The following is a 23,232-nucleotide window of genomic DNA, read 5'->3' on the forward strand; positions in this document are numbered from 1 at the left end:
TGGCAGCTACATTAATACTTTAAGATACAAGCGCTCCAGTCCATCACCCCACGTCAGAGAAGTTATTTTATAAAAGAAAAATATCTTATCTAGAAGTTCAAAATTTACAAGAAAAATGCTGCATCATTATATATATTATGGCGTATTATCTTCCTGGTACGAAACCCTACTTTAGTGACGAATTATTGTATGCGGGTCGCGTGTTAACAGTTTGTCAAACTTCTTGCGCATTACCATAAAAAGGTTATAAACCGTAGGGATACGTAGTATAAGTTTCACCAGCAATCGGTCATTCTTCTTTGTACCAAAATATGTTGCAATATTTTGAATTACTCGAAGAAAATTCAATTTTAAGAAACGATCGACAATAGAATTTATTATTCTCGATTATTAGCTTTTATTCGGGTGATTTTAAAGTCAAATATGCTATTCATGAGCTCAAAGTACCATGATAGATTTCAGTTCGATCTTAGTCTCGCTATTCACCACCTGAATCAGGAGCAAAACATCCGATGCACTTTGGGTTACCTCCGTATCTCCAGAAAGCCACTTTGTCACCCAACATGACCACAATTATCAAAGGTATGGAATTGTTTTGCTTACTATGTATTTTAGGGACAAAACCGACGGGATCAAAAATTTGAATGTACATTTTTTGTTATTAAATTTTATTTTAAAGCCAATTCTGGGTAATTATATAAAAGTAGAGCTCCACCTTTCATCCATAAAAAATAAAAAAAAAATTTTTAATCGAACATTTATCAATTTTAAAAGGCTTTCAATTTGAATTTGAATGTTGATAGACAATTTTCAAGTGATCTATTCATTTTGCGACATTAATACATTTTTTTACGTCATCAAATGTAGAATAAATTGAAGAAAAAAAATAACAACTGTCGATATGTCAATTATCCGAATTTTGAACGAATATATTGAAAAACTGGAACATTGAGGATTTTACTTGATTGAGAAAACTGCAAAAAAATTTTTAATTAACGTATTGACAAATAGAAGTTCCCCCATTTCCATATAATTACCCAATTGAGTAAACACCGGTGTTTATATTCAATTTTCATAACGGTAATCAAACGAATAGTGAACAGGACAATGATAAAATTGAATTGAGTAATTAATTGGCAATGAAACAGTTCGACTTCGAAATCATTGGGAATAGTACAGAACACGTTCTATTACTGCTCAATTATAAATGTTCACTTTCTATTTATGTTAATGTTATTATCATTACCTTTGTAATTAAATAAATCTTTAATGAAATTACTCGATGTCAATTTCGAGTGTAATTTAAATTGAGCGAGTTCTGAAACTTCTGGACGAAAAAGATACTCTAATAGAGATGAATAGATGCTCTTGATATATTATGTATCCCTATGTTCCATCAATCATATTTGACGTCTTAATTTCACGGAATTAATTTTGCTGTCTTGTATTATCGATTAAAAAAAAAAAAAAAAAAAAAGTAAAATACGTGAATTGTGTCAGTGCCAACTAAAGATTTCATTCTGCAGCAAGTGGAAATAGATAAAGAGCTTCATTTATTTTGAGAATCTAAGCTTGAGTTAACAAGAGACTAAAGCATTTTCTTTCATCCGTAATAATCAAAGTGTATACAATTTAAGGCAAACGGAGATTGTTAATATTTGGAATCTTTTATCGCAATTGAAATCTATACTGTGATTTTTTTAGAGATTTAATCAAAAAGCTTCCAATTTTATTTTGTTTTCTACAATTTATAAGCTAGAGAAAAATGAGATGAATTAATAATTCTATTTTTTAAAAATAATTTTATGTAACTAACCCAACTATTTTTTTATTCTATAAAATTATAAATAGATTCTTACTTTATTAAAAAGTAAAAGGAAAAAATCCTTTCAAAGCAAATTACTTTCTTCAAGCCAACAACAGTTAGCTTCTTAACTTATAATCAGACATCTTTATGAGCTTTAAAGAGGCTGGCGATAGAGAACAAAACATTACTTATTTCACTAATTATTCTATATTACCCGAAGGTTATACTTCGTCAGAGAAAATTAAGACTTTTGATTGCGATGAAGTAAATTCAATTTGTTCAAACGGGATAAAAATCCCGTTATTTAAAGTAGAGTAAAAGAAATAACTTAGTAGCACCGCAAATCACCTGAGGTGGTTAGAGAACCTTACTTCCGATCAATGAGTGGATATAAACTGCTCTAACATGTTTACAGTTTATATCGAGACCGTTTTTGGGGGCGTTGAGTTATTCACTATTACAGTATTCGACAGTGGAAATTTTTTTTACTGAAAGAGTGATTGTAGCATCGGAAAATTTCATTGAAAATCTCCAATAAAATATTTTTTTATCCGAAGAATGTCTACTCTTCCAAAAAGTTATTTTTATCAGTTTACAGAGACTGAATTTTTCTCGAAATAACGTTTCCGATACTCGCAAAGCATGAAAAATTTATTAGTACAAAAAAATAAATGAAAGATATTATAAAATTTCATTTATTATTTATTATTATCTCTATCATGCTAGACTCCGATCTTCAAATAGCAAAATTCTTTTCCTGAAGCTATGGATAATCATAACATGTTACGTGCACAGGTAGTAAATATTTGCTTGCATTCCGGAGTACATCGATAACAAATTTATGTGTTTACAAATTCGACGGAGGTTCTCGACATGGCATAATTAGTAAATTATACTAGAATTAGCAATAATTTAAAGGAAACCTGATACTCGTTTCAGTAAACACGAATTACACCAATAAATGTCTGTTTTAATGAGATTGATAGCTTCATTCACAGCAACAAAAAAATACAGTTACTTTTTAAAGTTTTATTATTATCTATATTATTATAAGAATAAGCAAAATTTTGTGGCCAGTATATTTATATAATAAAATGGGTTTTTTGGGTAAATTTGGTATCATTGGAAAAGTTTGGACTTGAATTTGTGTCTTTTCTAGGTTTTATGTAATTCTCAACAATAGTCAATTTATGATGATAAGTATTTAGACTGCATTCGAAAATTCTCTATCTCAAGATATATAATTAAGAAATGACCTTGTATCTTGTGAAATTTTGACATTTTTAAAGATATAAGCTCACCCCGACATTACACTCATCGAGACCTTTCATTTGAGTACCCACATCAATTTTTCATATATTTTATATATTTATATATTTCACAAATACCAAATATATAAAATATATAAAAAATACCATGTGGGTACTTAAAGGAAAGGTCTCAATGAGTGCAACATCGAAATGAGTTTATATCTTAAAAAATGTCAATAATTAAGAAATGACCTTGTATCTTGTGAACTATTGACATTTTTAAAGATATAAGCTCATCCCGATGTTACACTCATCGAAATCTTTCATTTGAGTACCCACATCAATTTTTCATATATTTATATATATTATATATATGTATATATGAAAAATATATAAAAAATGCATGTGGGTACTCAAATGAAAGCTCTTGACAAGTGCAACATCAGGATGAGCTTATATCTTTAAAAACATCAATAGTTAAAAAAGTACAGTGAAATTTAACAAAAGTCATTATTAAATAAAGTAAAATTTTATTTTGACTGCAAGGTTGCTAGTTTATAATATGATAATAAATTAACATTTAAATTTTAATAAATTCCTGTAGTCTTGTACATCACTTTAAACCCAGACGGCTTCTGGAAATGATGGACTATCGATAATTCAAAGCTCGATGTCAAAAAGGCGGCAGTAATGAAATCACTTCACGTGAAGAAGAAAAAAATAGTGGTCTATTTTTTATTGACGGACGAGTGACGTGACATAAGGTACTCCTGGGAACTTTTAAGTAAAAATTGATAGCTGATCTAATTTAAAGATTACATAAATGAAGTTGGTTGTAAGGTAAATAGAAAGCCACGATGTGTAGCGAGAGCACACAAAGATTTCAATAACCTAGTCACGTCTCGTTGGAGCTGCAATAAGACAACTTCGCTTTGCGATTCTTCCCTAAATTAGAATTAGCGCTATTCAAATTTATTGATACTTTTTTAAGAAAAACCTTTTGGCAATAAAAAAGAGCAAACTTTATTTTATTTAATAAATTATGAATGAAGCTAAGAAAGAATATTTAATGCTTGTGTATTGGAAACTTATCAAAATTTCCGTCAGTTTGTCGTAAAAAATTCATTTTATTGTGGTTATAATTTATCTAGTGTTACTGAATAATTCTACTGCGTGTTAGCGGGTGATATTTGCTCTATAACTCCTTCCCTTGCTCTAGTGATTGTACAGTAAACATTCGCCAAGTTTCGGCACAATGATAGATGCTACTGTGTGGCAAATGTTTATGCCAGAAAGTTAGACTTTTTTGGCAAAATTATGTAATAAAAACATTTTGGAGTTATGTTGCAGCTGGTTTTCTCAGTAAACTTTCAGCGGAAATTTCTCCGTATCATTGATACCGATGAAAAATAAACTACTTTTGTTTTTACAATAATTAAATCATTATTTACCGCTGAGGATCGAGTCAAGTTTATGAATAACGTATTACAAACCAAGAGCGGAAAACCCGAAAAAATAAAACCGCCACTTAATTACCCTTGTAAATTTTTATCGCCCGTAATTGCTGAGAAAACAATTTTTTTCTCCACTGGAGTACTTGAAATTGTTCCAGCAAAATTAACTATTATAGGTGACATATACGGTTTGTTAAAACAAGTAGAGTAAAAATTTAAAGCTTTTAAAATTAACACCTTTACTTTGATTTTGCAAGCCGGAAATTTTTTAATAAATTTTCTTTAGAAAAACAAAATAAAATAAAAAAAAGAATTTTTTATAATTTTGTAAAACTCATTCGCTTTAATTTAATTTCTAAATAAAAAATAAAAATAGATTGACTTAAAAAAAAATAAAATCTGGTTTAAAAAAATGTTTTCAAAGTTATAAAAAATATCACGGAAGTTAATCTGCTATTTCACAGCTGACAACGCTCGTAAACAAATAAAATAACACTTATTATGAAGTAGATAAAACTTGTTATTTGATATCACATACGACCGGGTTTAATCTTATTAATTTTAACCGTTCGCACTAAATAAAAATATATGCGAGCGTGTGTGTTAAAAATACCTTCAAGTTTAAGAAGAGCACAACTGGCTTTGATCCTCGTCAGCTGTGAGCTTTCTCTTTGTATAATGAACTTGACGAGACACTGCTTTTCAAGGATTTAAAAACCAACACACAGTAATCTAGCTAGACTGTTATCCAGTGATTTTTACCGCTCAGAAACAGCTATTCACTCAATATCCACACAATGATCCTTGATTAAATGATGTTGAATTTTGCATTACGTCAATCACTGCATCAACGGCCGTCTATTTATTATATCCATATTCTCTCACTGTCACTCCAGTAGAAGCCATCCGAAATTTATGTATCCAAATTTATTATAAAATAATTAATTAATTTTATAAGGCCGAAATAAAAGTTGAAAAATTAAATTGGATTAATGTGTCACTCAAAAAGCGAAAAATTTTATTTTATCATTAAAAGCTCGGGCTACTGTCTTATTTCAAAACTTTTAGTGATAATTAAGAAGTTACTGTCGTGTATTTAAAAAAAAAAAAAAAAAAAAAAATTACTGGGAAAAAGTAATTAATAAAAAGAAATTAAGAAGATATTTCTAATATTTGTTAATAAAATAAAAATTGTCAAAGTAAAAGCAGCTGACGGGTCAGGTTATTTTGAACACAACGTCGACATCAAAGTCATGCGGGAACCGATGTTTGTAAACATTCCCGGTCAATTCCAGCGGATCTATTTCCAGTCTATTGAAAATGTCAATCCGTGGAGTATTTTTTATTTCGCGACTATTCACAACGTTACTTCCGAAATAAATCAAAGTTGACATAGATAAATAAAACGATTTAGAAACAACGAACTGGTAATTAAATTTATTAACCATTTAATATAAATTAAAATTTGGATAAATGAAATAACTTTTGTGATTTGATAAATTGATTGTTTACCAGAAATTATTGCAATTGTCGAATTGTTACTGACGCCCAGAATAGCAATTAAGTGATTCGGTGAATTGGAATAAATTAATTCGATGAATTTAATTTAATTGCGAGAACTAGATCGGAAAGATACGGAACAGAGTGATAACAGATGACAACAATGAAATGGTTGTCATAGTAATAAACTATCTGGGACGCAGTCTGGTGCGATGTGAATGGTACGAGATCGCAAGAAAAACTGGAAAGCTCGAGGCTCACGTTGGAGCTTTACCGCTCGACTCGGCGTGCACAGACCGCCAATGGGAGGCGAGGATCGATTGTTGCAGTTCGCGCGCAAAATAAACCCAGGCAGATTAGTTGAATAGATGTAAGTTGTTCTCGCATGCCAGTGTGTCATCCTTTATTCCTTTTGTTAGATAGCTTTTACATGCTTGTGATAATATAATGAATCAAGCCGAGTTCATTTCATTAAAATATTAAAAGGCTGCTTTGATTTTTTTGCACTATTCACGGAGAGAATATGTATTCTTAGAATTATCATTACTATCTAGTTAATTATTTTTAATTTTCTAGGTCTTACTCTGTTAATATAATATATTTTGTGGATTTGATTTACTGTGAAAAATTCATTAAAATTTTAAACGAAGGATAAAATAAAAAAATGGTGTAATTAGTGAGGCGTTCTTTTTTCACCGACAAATCTGAAATTAATTTCCTATTGTAAGATAAAAAATTAATCAATAATTTAATGCAAAAAGTTTGTAAATTTAGTAATTATTACTGCAATTTTTTTTTTGTGTCATCTGCATAATTAATTTTGAATAAAATGTTTATACAATTTAAGCGTAATTTTATGGAAATTTCAATAAAAAAAATAAAATTCATCCCGGCTAAAAATTGACGCAGACATTCTCGAAATTTTTGCTTTAAATTCGTCGCATTTGAAATTTCTGGAATAGTCAGTGAAAAGTCAGGGAATTTCAACTTGGGTCAGGGAAATTTCTAGTTTATTTCAAAAAATAAACTAGAATGCTGTAGAAATAATAAATTATTTATATAGCATTCTAAAAATCGTACTGTAGATAATGTTTAATATTAATTGATGTTATTTAATTTCTTAATTTATATTTCTTTTTTTTTTGTGATCAATATTATTAAAAAAACTAAATGTATGGATAATTAATAATAAAAAATAAGTATAACTTCTGAATGATTAATAATAATATTAATTATTGTATTTTCAAAAGTTATAAACATTTAATCGAAAGAAACTGATCTTTTTTGAGTAGTTGAAAATCTGCTAAAAAGTATAACATAATTTATAGTTCCAAATTTTTACTCAATTCTGGATATTAGAAATGAATTCTAGCATACAAAAATTATTTTTAAAATAATTTGCAATTATAACGAATATTTGAATAACCATTATTTTTTTGTAGGTTCTGGAATTTTATTTTTGGTCAGGGAAAAGTCAGGGAATTTTGAAATTAGTGTTCAGTCGTCACTCTAAAAAAAAATTTTGTTTAAATATTAAAAGCAATTTTTAAAATCGGTCTTTAAAATAAATTTTTAAATTAAACCGTATATTTCAAATTGTGTATAAATATACAGCTACTAAGTTATTAGTCTACATGGAGTGAAACACCGCAGTTGTGATGATAATAGGTACAGGTACAATTTTGATAGTCAACTCGTCTAAAAAGTTTCATTGTCGTGTTATTGTTCCCGTTAATTATATTTCATGGAGAGCGCTTTATTAAACTGATGTAGATTTGTCATGTGTGTCCAGTTGTCACTAGATTTATTATTTAATTCGCTATTAAAATTCAACAGTCCAATCGCTGGTATATTTCTTTATTCGTAACACAGATTAAAATTAATACAAAATAATGGCATTAATTTTAAAGACTAATTTGTCTTTAGTAAAGTAAATGTGATCTTTTAATGGTAACACTGGATAAATCTTCTCAATTTTCCCTCAATCTCAATTTTCTGATAACAATGCTTAAGTGTATTTGAATAGCAGCATATTCGTTGAATAATTAATTTCTAAATTAATCTACAAGTCATGCAAAGAAAATTTATATGAAAGAGCAAAGAATAATTTTTAAGATATAAATTCATTTTTAATCAAAAAAATATCAAGAATTATTTTTTATTTGAATATTTAAAGAAAAGGAATTTTATTTATATTTTTATTTTAATGCAAACAGAATAATATTTTTCTGAAAATGGAACATCAAAGATTTGTTGTATTTCACTAAAAAGTGTACTTATAGACTAAAGTGAAATCTTTATGGGTTTAAATAAAAAGAAACTTCAAAAAGACATTTTATAGAAGACTTTCCAGTTAAAATTTTAGTCTAGTATTTTTTTAATTTTTTTATTTTTACTCAACTCCATAAATAAGAACCTACGCTTTCTATCTCAACATTGCTGATAAAACTTAACGGGTGAATGCGTATTAAGTAGAAAAAAAATTATGTACGGCATGCTGTAATGTCTACAGGCCTTGTCACGATAAACTTGTTGATCAAGTCGATAAATATTAGATGTATACTGTTATGCACTCTGATAAAATTAGTATCCGAAAGCAGATTTAAATTTTGTAATCCAGAATAACATATTAAAATTATCACCATCACTTGCTGTTATAAATTGCTGGAGGATTACATCAGAATTAATGTCAGCATATTCGAATGTTACCATTAAACATAAAAAATTAATGAGATTTTTTTGTTAATTTAATTTATTATTTTTGTAAAATTCAATTTTATTATATAAATATTTTATTATTTTTAACAATTTCATTTTTTTTATACGTTTTGAAAAAGCCATTCAACTTCAAAGGAAATTCGGATAGAGTAAACTTTCAAGAATTTCATTTATTTCATCCTTTCATCTCGATATCATAATAAAAAAAAAATATAAATCGCACGACTTGGACGATTTTCCACGTTTTTTCAGTAATAAAAATCGCCATCAGAACTAAATAAAAAAAAAAAGCAATATTTCTATCGAAAATTGAAGGAAAAATAATCTTTTCTATGGCTAAATCGCTTTAAATTAATACTATATAATAATAAACAAATTAATCTTGCTTGCGGTAATTTAATGGGCGATCAATCTTAAATGGAGCACCTACGGATGGTTGATAATATCACGTTTTCTCTTTAGTCACACCGCGCAACAATTTGAAATTTTTCCGAGTAAATTTAGTCCTTAGGTATATATTAAAATAAAAAAAAAAATAACACATAATAGTATACAATTTAAATTCTCAATCCTTGACATAACTTCTACAAATCATTCAACCCACAATTATATCGTTTCAACATCTAGAGTCTAAAGTCGAGAAATACTTAGTTTCTTTTGATTCTTTTCAGGTATTAAAGTCGCTCGGGAAAATTTAACAGTACAATAAAACATTGTTCAATGAAAAAATTGAGATAAACTTTTGAATTTTTTTCCATTAACGGCTCAGCGCTTTAGTTAAAGCCCCAAAGGTTCATTAATACAGCTCGTACTAAACAAAAATAACTCGGATGAAAATAGGTACTTATGTTAGAACGACGCTTTGGCCCTGGTGCTTCTATCCGGATTTAGCAGTTAGTATTAACCCGGCTTATGCATCAGAAAGGCTGTTTGCCGGTAATCTTACATTTTACTTCGTTTTAATTGTTTTTCCTCACACGGAATATGGAGAAAATTACGACGCAATCTTTTAAAATAAATTCTTGACGGATTTTGCACGAAAGTTAATTTAATAACCGACAAAAGTAAGTTTGTGTCAAGTTGGTGTCTATAAAATCAAAAGGTTTATTGTTTAAAGTTATTTCTGAATTTTTTTAGCCTCAATAAAAAACAATTTTTTATTTTATTTTTACTTATTACGAGTTTTGCGGTGTAAAATAACCATAAAAATATATTTGGGTGAATAAAATTAGTAAAAATATTGTATAATACTAAAGTTAGCCGACGTTTTTAGTTTTTTTATTTTCTTTATTTATTAAATTCAACAAAAAATATATTTTTTTTAAAATTGCACTTAAATTTTTTCGAGTTTTTTACAAATATAATTTTTTTTTATTGTTTCTTTTGTGATAATTTTCTCAATAAAAAAAACTATAAAAATTTTTAGATGTCAGCTAACTTAATTTTCATAAATATTGTGTAAGAAAAAAAAATTATTTTTTAATAATCGGTACAAAAATATAGGATTAAAAATTTATAATTAATCAAATTGAACAAATTAATAAATTTATATTTTATGTGTAATTATATAAAAGGCTAAAAATGTCATATTAAATTGATCGAGTTATTCTGGAGTAATATTTATAAAAGAAAATAATAAATCAATAGACCCGAGGTTTGATAAAAAATTAATTTAAATTGTAAAAGCAAATATTTGGAATATTACTAAATATACTGAATACTCATTTAATTGCACCCTGACAGAACGGCAATATTCTACTAATTGACAGGATTAAATGTTCAAAAGAAATTTGAAAAATAATTGCTTGAAATGATAATATGGATATATATTTCAAAATGACATGGATTTTTTTCAGTTAGAATAAATGTTTAATCTGCAAAATATTAAATTATTATTGTAAAAGGTATATTTTGGGATTGAAAGTTGTCGAGAACTGTGATTCCGTTAATTAAAGCCATAAATATGAATTATTGATACTCGTCATTTTAAAAAATGTGAAAACTCTAAAAATGGTTTAATGATCTGTCAAGTCATTTAATCCGAATATCGACAGCGGAGAATTATTTAGCGAGTTGTTGAAATCCAGACCCAGAGGTAGAATTAAATTTATAGTTGTATTATCGATGTGACGTTTTTATTTTAGCGCAAAATGGAAAAGTCTGATGAAATAGAAGTTTACCGAAGAGTCTGTTCATCAGAGACAATTTACTCCGGCAAGCGAGGCTTCTTTAAGGACTTCATCGAGTCAATACGCAACAGTGTTCATAACTCGTGGATTGACAATGTTTTTGGCGTATTGAGTCGAGATGACGAGCGGGTACGCTGCGTCCTTACTGACTCAAAAATAAAACACATTGTCTCGGGAATCCTTAGCAGAGTTAAACCTCTGTTTAGAGACAAGGATGATAAAATTTCGACAAGTAAAAGACTCGAAGGTTGTAAACTAATCAATGCGAATGATTATGAGAAAGCGCTGCTTTGTTTCAGTCAGGCAGTGCTCAGAGCACCTTATGCTGGTACATTTTATTTTAATAATTTAACTGTCTATTTACTAAAGAGTCGTTTTATTTGGGCAATTGAAAAATATAAATTCAATTAATTATTGATAATAATTAATGGACCTAAATTTACAGGGAAAATTAAACCTTCGAAAGAGGATTTAAATCTCGGGCTTGCTTTACTAGCCAGAGCCGAAGCTTTAATGGCTTTAAGAGAATATGAATTTGCAATTAGTGACCTAGAAGCTATTGATTTTGACTTACCAAAAAATTTGAGGTAATGTATAAATATTCAATAATAATAATAATAATAATTTTCTTTGAATTATAAATAAATAAAATTTTGCTTTATTAAATAGTGACTTTTGTTAAATAAGCTCATCCTGATGTTACACTCATCAATAGCTTTCATTTGAGTACCCACATGCATTTTCATATATTTTTCATATATACATATATATAATATATATAAATATATGAAAAATTGATGTGGGTACTCAAATGAAAGGTCTTGATGAGTGTAACATCGGGATGAGCTTATATCTTTAAAAATATCAATAGTTCTCAAGATAGAAGGTCATTTCTTAATTATATATCTAGAGATAGAGCATTTTCGAATGCAGCTTAAATATTTATAATCATAAATTGACTTTTGGTGAGAATAATATGAAACCTTGAAAAGGCACAACTCCGGGTTAAGACCTTCCCAACGATACCAAATTTAACCATAAAAACCCATTTTATTATATAAATACACTGACCACAAAATTTTGCTTACTCTCTTCATAATATAGATTAAAATTTCATAGAGCAAACAGTCGTTACTGTTAATAAATAATTTTACGCAGTAAATGCAACAACCTAAACCCGTATTTTTTGTATACATACATTCCATACGTAAATTATTAATTATAAATCGAAAAAAAACTCTCATGCAGACAGTGATGATTTATAGTCCATTAAAAAATGAATATTGCAAAACCATATTGAGATTTAATAATTCCGGCGGGTGAATCTTTTTGCTGGTACGTTTCGAACGAACGTAATCAGATAGGTATACATTAGGTTCATGGAATATGGAAATGTTTGCTCTGTTAAATCGGTAGTTTGAATTACGAACCCGCTCGTCGAACTCAATTGATTTCGCTTGCGTAAAAACAACCCTGTGTTCTATACACAAGTTATATTATATTATTTTTTGCGCGGTAGTACAAATAATCTTGTTATTAATTATAAAAAAATAACGCTCATAGTTGCTTCCACGGACGTAAATTGAGAGAAAAGTTTTGGTAATTATAATTATTATGATCCTCATTTTACTGAAGTAAAAAAAAAAATTTATCGAATTAACTGTTGACAGAAAAAAAAAAAACTTTTTCATGAAAGCACGCGGCTTTTGTCATGCTAATAGAGGGTGCTTGGATGAATAGATTATCCGAGCGCGAAAATCTCGACATTTTTTTATTTATTTTTTATGAGGCTAAAATGATAGGAAGTTGATGCCGTGCCGATCGAAAGCATCTCCTGCGAAAATTTTTATCCTTCGTATCATTTTGTTTAAAAATAGCGAGTAAACATGCAGAGCTAGATCGATAATAAACACGCACATTTGTTAAAGATTTTGACTAGAATTAAGTCTTTTCGCTCACGCAACGCTTACCGGAAAAGTAATAAATGAAACAACCGAGACCTAATGGGTGGAGTGAGATAAAAATTTTTTCAAGTATGTTTAAAGTTAATTTAGTTGATATTTTACAAAAAAAAACTAGATAAAAAAATTTTATTTTAATACTGCAGTAGAACAATTAGTTTCACGTCTGAATTTTATTAAAATATTAACAATTCTCTTGAAAATGACATCCCATTTTGATTCAACAGAATTTTCCTTCATAATATCAAGCTGTTTCTTACATTATTTACATTTCTACAAACTTGCATTTTCCAGCCAAGATCCGTCCAACGGGATACCCACCAAATAATTTATTTCAGTCGCATTTAAAAACAGTATAATATTTTTTTATTTATTTTTAAAAAGTTGTGACCAGTTTTTTAATTATTTCAATCTTTGTTTTATTTTAAAAATAAATTTTTCGTATAAAAATGTTTTTAAAAACAAATTTATAAAAAATTTTTACCGGGTTTTATCGATTGTCTCGTTTTAGTTCTAGTACGAATTAACCGTCTTAAGAGTTGCAAAAAAAAGGATTTTTTGTACTGATAATTTTCTTTCTTCTTTCGTTAGTATTTTCGCAAATTAGAAAAAGCCATCTTGACAAAACAACCGAGTACAAAAAATAAACCAATTTTTTTTCTCACATATCGTCTTGTTTATCCAGATAATTACCGTCTCAGTATCTAAGTACATTGCCCATGTGCGTATTGTTTACTTTTCACTCGAGTGCAGTCAACGGCACGTCTAGATTTGGACAAACAATGCAGTAGTAAGTTTAAGAAAACAATGAAACTCTATAAAGAAAGTATTTAATTAAAAACGAAATTATTTTTCCGAAACAATAGTCTACCAAATAAATAACCGCAATAATGAATGTTTTTTATCAAACAGCCATAAATTTATTTGGAATAAATAAACTTTTCGATAAAACGAATGGAAATACGTTTAAGCTCAACATCATTTGCACTTTTATTATCCCGAATCTGCACGAATGTACTGCTTAGATGATTAATGTTACTGTAGAAGTCACGGAAAGACGTCAGCATTAATGCGGAACTACACTGATAAAAAAATTGACTTGACTCAAGAGTCAAACTCTTGAACCAAGAATACCATTTTGAAGAAAATGATTTTCTTGAGTCAAGAGAATAAATTCTTGAGCTAAGAAATTATTCTTGGTCTAAGAAAATTTTCTTGAGTCCAAAATTTATTCTCTTGACTCAAGAAAATCATTTTCTTCAAAATGGAATTCTTGGTTCAAGAGTTTGGCTCTTGAGTCAAGTCAATTTTTTTATCAGTGTATCGATTATATAATCGAGAGAACGAGTGCATAATTAATTTATGCATTTAAAGCGGTTTAGAGTGCTTGCGATCAAATATTGAAGTTCATAACACTGCAATTAAATGTGAAAATTTTAAGAATAGAAAAGACACAAGTTGGGATGACCTGAAGTTGCTAAAAAAAATTCTAAAGGTCTTGAAAAGCCGTAATTTATCTATATTATTAAGATAATAAGCGAAATATGACATGGAAAATATAAAATGGATTTTTTTGGTTAAATTTAGTATCATTAGAAAGGTCTTGACTTGAATTTGTGACTTTTCAAGGTTTCATTTCATTTTCACTGATAGTCATGATGATAAGTATTTAGGCTGCATTCGAAAATGCTTTATCTCTAGATACATAATTAAGAAATGACCCTGTATCTTGTGAACTATTGACATTTTTAAGGATATAAGCTCATCACGATGTTACACTCATCAAGACTTTTCATTTGAGTACCAACATCAATTTTTCATATATTTTATATATTTATCTATTTCACAAATACCATAAATATAAAATATATCAAAAATACCATGTGGGTACTTAAATGAAAGGTCTCGATGAGTGTAACATCGAAATGAGTTTATATCTTAAAAAATGTCAATAATTAAAAAATGACCTTTCATCTTGTGAAATATTGATATTTTTTAAAATATAAGCTCATTCCAATGTTATACTCATCAAGAGCTTTCATTTGAGTACCCACATCAATTTTTCATATATTTTATATATTTATATAGCTTGTCTTTTTTATAAAGAAATTGTGCTAAATTATCAGCAATTATTTAGGTATAAACTAGAGTTTTGCCAGTTGCATTGCGGAGAGGAGATGTAAGAAATGATATTCTTAGATTACCTAGATCAAATTGTTGTATGTATGAGCGTTCATTTCTTATTCATGGCATACGTGTCTGGAGTTCTTTGCCAGCAAATATTACTACGATAACCAATTTTGAAGAATTTCGCAATGCGTGCTTTAATTACTATACTGAGATTAGAAATTAACAAAATAATAAAACTGATAATATTGTATTGATTATTGCGGCATTTAGCTCTATACATAATTAACTCTGAATTTAATTAATTATTTATCATTGGCTATTAACTATTAACTATTGTCTGAAAAATATATAATATGTTTGCTATTATATTTTTCCCCCACTTTAAGCACTGTATTTAATGTACACTAAATGTTAAAATTATGTAAAATTGATGGTCTTGAGGAGTCTTGACTCAAGATCGAATAAAACTTATTTATCTATCTATCTATCTATCTATTTATATACTTCACAAATACCATATATATAAAATATATGAAAAATGCCATGTGTGTACTTAAATGAAAGGTCTCGATGAGTGTAACATCGAAATGAGTTTATATCTTAAAAAATGTCAATAATTAAGAAATGACCCTGTATCTTGAGAACTATTGACATTTTTAAAGATATAACCTCATCTCAATGTTACACTCACCAAGACCTTTCATTTGAGTACCCACATCAATTTTTCATATATTTATATGTATGTATATATGAAAAATATATGAAAGTGCATGTGAGTACTCAAATGAAAGCTCTTGATGAGTGTAACATCGGGATGAGCTTTTAACAAAAGTCATTATTTAATAAAGCAAAATTTTATTTATTTATAATTCACAAGTCACGGCAGTCACATAGTGACTGCAAGGTTGCTAGTTTTTTATTAACAAAAATTGGCAATAATCTTATAGCTGTTGTAAAAAATGACTAAAGTGAAAAACAAAATGCTTGAAATCTTTCAAAATTTAATTTAAAACAAAAAAAAATATTAAAGGACTAACACAATTATATAGTTACTTTATCAAATTATTTAACAGAGAAATGGAAAGGCTTTGCAGTGCCCTACACCAGGGAAATGTCCTTTGCACTGGATGTTGCGGTATTTTGCGAGGACTATAATAATATATCACTGCTAGCAGGGTTAGTTCGAATTAGATGGCCCGCGTAATTGCAATGAGCACTAAATAGCTCATGTAAAATTTTATTTTATTGATGAAATGTCATTAAAGATAGCATTAAAGTTAAAGATAACTGGAGTAATAATGCGTTTAATTTTAATTTTGTAATTTCTGAAAATTAACTAAAGTTACAGAGGAATTCTCTTTGACGTTGACATACTACGCACTATACTCAGTTATAACACGATTCGCAAATAGTTTTCCTCTCTAAGCCGTATAAATTTATAAACTTTTGATTAAAACTGACACTATAAATACAGTTAGTAACTTTAGCTGTCAGTTTATCTGTTTATTCTTTTGAAAGAATTTTTATTAACTAAAAAACTATTTAAATAATATTACTTTCAGAGAACAACTGGAGCGAAAATTGCAAGAGTGTTATCGTCTTGTAGAAGAGTCGAAAAAATCAATAGACACTTACAGATCTAATGGCGGAGAAGTGAAAAATAATTACAGGAAACGTAAGTTTTTTTTTTAATTAACAAAATTAAAGAACGTAACTTTTGTTATTGCTCAAGAAATTTACATTTTTTTTTTTTACTTTGATTAATATTGAATGACTTTAATTGTACATTTTAAGCTTTTTGTTCGGTAAGTAGTGATGTCAATATTTTTAGCATTGGTTTTAGTTACCTCCAAAAATTAAAAGAAAAAAAATAAAGCTTTTCTACTGAAGCCGGAAGACATGAGTTAACAAATTGGAACTCGGCCAAAGACCATCAAAATTTTTATTCCAGTACTTAATACTTCAAAGCAATATTTATGTAATAGAAAATGTATGACCTGTGTTAAACAGAAAGATTTGGATGTCTCAGAAATTTTGAATGATTTTTTGACTAAAAATTTGATACGATAAATTTTATAAAATTGGTATACAGTATTTATTGACAGCAAAAGCCAGGTGCGAATGAACTATTTGAATAATTTGAATTGCTAAAATACTGTAGGTCTTTTGCTGCACGATTTTTATAAACGTAAAAATGGGTAAAATGGGAGTCTTCACGCTTGCAACTCGCAAAAAGCTTAGCGTCATAGGTGCTCAGAGAATCAATAACTTCAAAACTCTGTTTCTGTTAACAAAAAGCGATTGCTGTATTCAAATTTTAATGAAAAATAAAAATTGAATCTGCTGGGAAGAACAGTCGATAACTATTGAATTTTTTACAAAGCCGCGAACTTTGATATGATTTAAAAGGCTCCCGATAATTGACATTTCATCGGTTGATAGGAGAGAAGGAAATTTATTCAAGGGAACAAATAATACAGATTTAATTTGCTTAAAATAAATCTCAGGTTTTTTTAAATGTTAAATTAATTCAGCATGTTGGATTTGTTAATAAAAGAATAGATTTTTAGCATCAAGAATTTTCGCTTTTAGAGTTTAAAAATTCCGGTATACGCTTCAAACGCCCTTGTTAATTAATTGTGAAGGGAACAATTTCAAAATTTAGTATATTAATTATTTGAATCCGATGAATACCAGATATATCTACAACATCATGTACTATTATATCTGTTAGATAATAAATCAATGCTGAACAATAATGCTATTGATGATTTAGCTCATCTAATTACAGTATATCTGATAATAGATGGAGATCAATAGCTGCCAGTTCCTACACTGTTTCGCGAAGTTATTTCGTAAATTATTATTATCTATATTGTTAGTAGAATACGCAAAATTTTGTGGCCAGTGTATTTTATATAATAAAATGGGTTTTATTGGTTAAATTTGGTATCGTTGGAAAAGTCTTGATCTGGAGTTGTGCCTTTTCATGGTTTTATATCATTCTCACCAATAGTCAATTTATGACGATAAGTATTTAACAGGCGAGACCATCTTTTTCTCGCTTTGCTCTCACGGAGTTCAACGGAAGTATCTCTGTCGCACTCCCAACAGCAGAGCAATTGCAGTTTCGATTGGTTTCACGAAACGAATGAAATTTTTGAAAAACGCTTTGTGGTGAAATAGTTTATTAAATTATCTATTATCTCTAAAAACGTTTTTCAAAATTTCCATTCGTTTCGCTAAGCCGATTGAAACTGCAATCACTGGTCTCGGCTGTTAAGCTGCATTCGATAATGCTCTTCTCTATCTCTAGATACATAATTAAGAAATTACTTTTTATCTTGAGAAATATTGAGATTTTTAAAGATATAAGCTCATCCCGATGTTACACTCATCGAGTCCTTTCATTTGAGTATCCACATCAATTTTTCATATATTTATATATATTATATATATATGTATATATGAAAAATATATCAAAAATGCATGTGAGTACTCAAATGAAAGCTCTTGATGAGTGTAACACCAGGATGAGCTTATATCTTTATAAATGTCAATATTTAAGAAAGTACAGTGAAGTTTAACAGAAGTCCTCATTTAATAAAGCAAAATTTTATTTATTCATAGCTCATAAGCCACGGCAGTCACATAGTGACTTCAAAGTTGCTAGTTCTTATCATTATTAATAAAATTCATAAATAATAATAATATCAAAAAATGTTAGCTGTGAATACGGAAAAGAATCATATAAAAATCTGCATACATTATTCGATCATTTGATTCAAATTTATTATAACTTTTTAGTAGATTTAATAGAAATCTAACTATTGCATTGGTTTTCATGACGGAACTTTTGAAAAATTTTGCTATATTTCGACTCAGCTCGTCGAGCGGATTCAGAAAATACATATGGTTCAAAAGTTTATATGTGTATTAGGACGATTTCCGAGGTTAAGTTCTAAGATGAGCTAAATCTGTCGATTAGTTTAGAAATGAGAGCAATTCAAAAATTTTCAAAAATCGCAAAAAATTTTCACTTTTACCTTATTTCCGTGCAATAACAATGGAACGCGACATCCTATCGGATTTCTGTGAATTGAATTTGAAATCTTATTTAATAAGCTTCAATTTGTGTACTTATTTATTTCCCCAAATTAAATAGTTTAGGAATAATAGAAATTCAAAAATTTTCAAAAATCGCAAAAATTTTCACTTTTACCGTATTTTCGTGCAATTACAATTAAATGCGTTATCTTATCAAAATTCTATAAATGGCATCTGAAAGCTTATTAAATAAGCTTTAATTTGTGTACCTCATTATCAGTCTAGGCCAAAAATCACCTGCTTTCTCAGACAGATTTAATGAAATTTTACTTTTGCATTCGTTTTGACGTCTTTGTTGTTTAATCAAACAGAAATTTATTTTTTTTTTTCGTATACAACCCTAGTAGTATTTTTATTATTCACCATGAAATCTACTTTCATTTCAGCTGCCGAATGGCCTTTTTTTTCACACAGCAGGTGACAACGAAGTTTTTTAAGCTCTATTGAGTTGAGTGATGTTACAGAAGTAATCTTTCTGTGTCTATATTATACGAATATTTAGATAAAAAATTTCCGGAGAAAAAATTCATAGATAAATAAAATTATCCTCCAATATGTCGATAAAATACATTTTGAATTATTATCTAAAAGTAATCATCCATATCTCGCGGTTATTTTTTTATTTAACATTCAATAAAACAATAGAATTAACCGGATGAAAAGATGTACAATGCTTGATTACAACTTTAATTATTTGTTGCGAATTAAACACAGCATCAGGGGACTTAAATTGTAATTCTTTGTTATAAAAATATTATTCATTGATGGAGAACTTTCAATGAGAATTTTTCCTTTGATGTACTTACGTAGAGATGAAAAATGAGTGCGGATTAAATACGAGCAAGTATAAAAGATCTTTTAATTTAAAATTTTATTAAAATTCAAATCGACGAAGAGCTTTAACGCCCACAATATCGGGTGTAAAATATGTTTATTATCTTCTCCATTGCTTCAATGGAACGTAGAAATATTATTGTTATTTTTATTGAAATTTTATATTTTAATAAACTTACGAGTTATTAAATAAAAATATATTAAATGTACGTTACCTTTATCGTTTTAAAAACAATTTCCTTCATAATATCAATCTCATTGAACGGAAATAGAAAACCTAATTTTAATCGGCTTGAATCAGGTATAACCAGAAAAGTAATCTCGTTAAAAATTCAATGTTGGAATGTACTGATTTAATAAAATAGTCTTCACGTGTATTTTTATTCCAAATCGAATATCCTTCAATTTTAAACGTAAAATAAAATTAATTTTTAATTACTCTGAAATTCATTCACATCAATTTCATTTACAGATTCAATATTGACATTTTATTACAAACAATCCCTTAATTCAATAAAACAATAAGTAATAATAATAATTAATATCAAACAAAACAACAATGGAAATAATATCACAAGAAACTGAAATTAATACCTTGTCTTATTGAATTACGGATACAATTACATTGAGGTACATTCAAATGTATCTATGCAAATTGCAACGAACCCTAATTTTACCCACATTGTATTAATGCAGTATATTTACATGTTATGCATACGTATGCTAAAAATCGATAAATTATCATAACGTTAATCATTTCCAACACCAAGATGATTAATGTTCATGTTAATTCGCTACTGCTAACAACAACTTCAATATTGTTCCACATCTTGAAAGTGGATCCTTTATTTTTTTTATTTATTTATTTAACTTAAATGCCAAGGCAATGGCTGAGTGGTAAATGGTACAAAAAAACAAGTAAAAAAGTACATCGATGGTCTAATTAGCGATTTGTTTAACTCATTATTTTTTAGAGGGTGTTTTTTTAACATTTTTATCTAGCAATAATCCAATTATAAATAATTTCAATGATTCAAACCTAAATACTATATCTCTATTAGATAATAATAATATTAAATGGTTTTCTACAGTGATAATAAATTTTGAACTAATTGTTTTTTTCGTACGAATAGAAGATTCTCTAAAATGGAGTTAGACAATGTGCTAATTAGAATGTCGACATATAAGAATATAAACAGATCTACATTAATAAATTAACAACATTAGGATTATAACTAATCGAACAAAGCATACGATTTAAAATTTTAATAATGAAATCAATTAATTTCAATCAATAAAAATGAGGTGAGTAAAAATTAACAAGAATTTGTAGATTAAATAATAATTTAATTTTTAATTTTGACCGTCAAAAAAAAAACAAACAACCCTTACCGTCAATTGGTCTACTCCGGACTTTCGTGAGCAATCAAGAATCCCAAAAGACTGAATTGTCTTCTATTTTATTTTTTGTAATTTATTTACAACAAAAATTTTCAATTCAAAAATTTTTTTTCAAATATTTATCCATACAACACGAAATAGAAAATTTGTAATCTTTTCACATGTACAGAAATAGGAAATTTTAATTTTCGCGTTTCCTTCAACTCGAGTGAGCAATTACTAGCATAGTTTTGCCCTAGTTTTTTTTTGTTCGATGCGGTGTGCAGATTACTATTTATTTATCTTTGTTTTCGCTAGAGTATGTAATAAACTCTATTTGCTAGAAGCACACTCATCAAAAGTATAAAAAATCTGTTTATTAAATGCTTATTTATATTCATATATTTTTTCTTTATAAATAATGAATTATTAAATTTATTTGAAAATAATCTTGCCACTATTTAAGTGAGACTGTTTTAAAAATACTTTTAATTAAAAGTTTTCTTCAAAATTCAAGTTAATGTCTTGACAAGTGCGATACAAAAAAAATTTGATTACAAAATGGACTAACTTGTACATAAATTCATTCCAAAGTTTCATTTGAATTATTTATATTATCTGAAACAAATGAGAAACTTTGTAGATTCATTATTATCTCCCTGTTTAAAAGTGTCTAGAGGAGAATAAGATGTAAAAAGAAATGTTTATACTCAGTAAATAGAGCTGTAATCGATTCTTATCACGTAGAGACAATACAAAGAAGGGGAGATCGATTTTTTGTAAAGCAAATGCCAGAACAGTATAAATTCGAACAAAGAGTTATTTACGTTCATCATGATAGATATAAATTACATACCGTTGAATTCGGTACATTATATAATATACAGAGTGTCCCAGAAGTAACGGACGCCATTGTAGCATCTGATAAACAAAATAATTCTGAGACGAAAAGTCCTTAGTCATTTCTTAATCAGACGCATAGATAATTAATTATTAATTAAAATAACGTCCTTCTATGCGTTAGAGAGAGAGCACTAGTGTCAAGTCAAGTGCGTTCCAACGAAGACGCTTGCACGTGTGAATGTGTAAGTAAATATGTGTGACTACATTAGCTATAGAAACTAGTTAGTCATACAGTTAGTTGTGTCTTTGTTTGGCACATACTTTACTGGACACTGACGCTCTCTCTCTCTAACAAATAAAGAGACGTTATTTTTAATTAATAATTAATTATCTATACGGTTAATTGAAAAATGGCTAAGGATTTTCGTCTCAGAATTATTTTTTTCATCAGATGCTACAATGGCGTCCGTGACTTTTGGGACACCCTGTATAATATGTAATACATAGCTTGCTATCATTTAACAACTCCATCACAATGGAAATGCATTTGATAATAGATACCGCGGAAAGCAAGTAACTGCGGCGCAAGTTGCCGTAATTTGATACAAAAGTACACAAAATAAGAGGGCAGCGAAAGTTTGTTTAGTTGCGGTTGCTAAAAGTTTATTTGATGAGCAGTTAATTTAATTACACTGATAGTAATGCTCATAAACATGTTTGCATGAGCAATTGAAATATTCTCGAGCTTATTTGATCACAGACGGCATTAATATTCAGACTGTGCAAGCAAAATAATCCATCGAGATGTTAATTTTGTGTTTGATCTAACTAATGGGTGAATGATTCGGTATTTTGATAGCTTGGTTATTATTTTGATGGGTGTTAATTATCGAGATTGACGTACGGAAATAATAAGAGAAGCTGGAAATTTTGTGGTGGAAGAAATTTAACTGACAGGTTGAAATTTTGTTCTTTGTTTTGACAGCTACACTGAAAAAAAAATTAATTTGAACCAGGAAAATAATTTTAAAAAGTTTTCTGGTCTTGAATTAAAAGCAA

At 28.3% G+C, this 23,232-nt stretch overlaps 2 protein-coding genes across 6 annotated transcripts in view; one reads left to right on the top strand and one right to left on the bottom strand.

Annotated features, from left to right (window-relative positions):
- Positions 1-5,405, bottom strand: part of LOC123260574 (growth factor receptor-bound protein 10-like) — a 221,527-nt gene extending 216,122 nt beyond the window's left edge. The window contains exon 1 of the mRNA XM_044721739.1: positions 5,125-5,405. The gene's annotated coding sequence lies outside the window, so the exon portion shown is untranslated. The remainder of the gene's footprint in view (positions 1-5,124) is intronic.
- The window catches only part of LOC123260572 (SET and MYND domain-containing protein 4-like), an 87,736-nt gene that overhangs the window by 46,212 nt on the left and 18,292 nt on the right, over positions 1-23,232 (top strand). For 2 of the 5 annotated variants that reach the window (XM_044721735.1, XM_044721736.1), the window contains 3 exons: positions 10,874-11,246; positions 11,364-11,505; positions 16,572-16,684. In XM_044721735.1, coding sequence (XP_044577670.1) covers positions 10,880-11,246; positions 11,364-11,505; positions 16,572-16,684 — 622 coding nt within the window. In that variant the 5' untranslated portion in view covers positions 10,874-10,879. Of the gene's footprint in view, positions 1-9,621; positions 9,832-10,873; positions 11,247-11,363; positions 11,506-16,571; positions 16,685-23,232 lie in introns of those variants that run through there. The other 3 variants (XM_044721738.1, XM_044721734.1, XM_044721737.1) reach the window with 3 other exon arrangements.

The sequence above is a fragment of the Cotesia glomerata genome, linkage group LG3, assembly GCF_020080835.1.
Source record: "Cotesia glomerata isolate CgM1 linkage group LG3, MPM_Cglom_v2.3, whole genome shotgun sequence".
NCBI lineage: Eukaryota > Metazoa > Arthropoda > Insecta > Hymenoptera > Braconidae > Cotesia > Cotesia glomerata.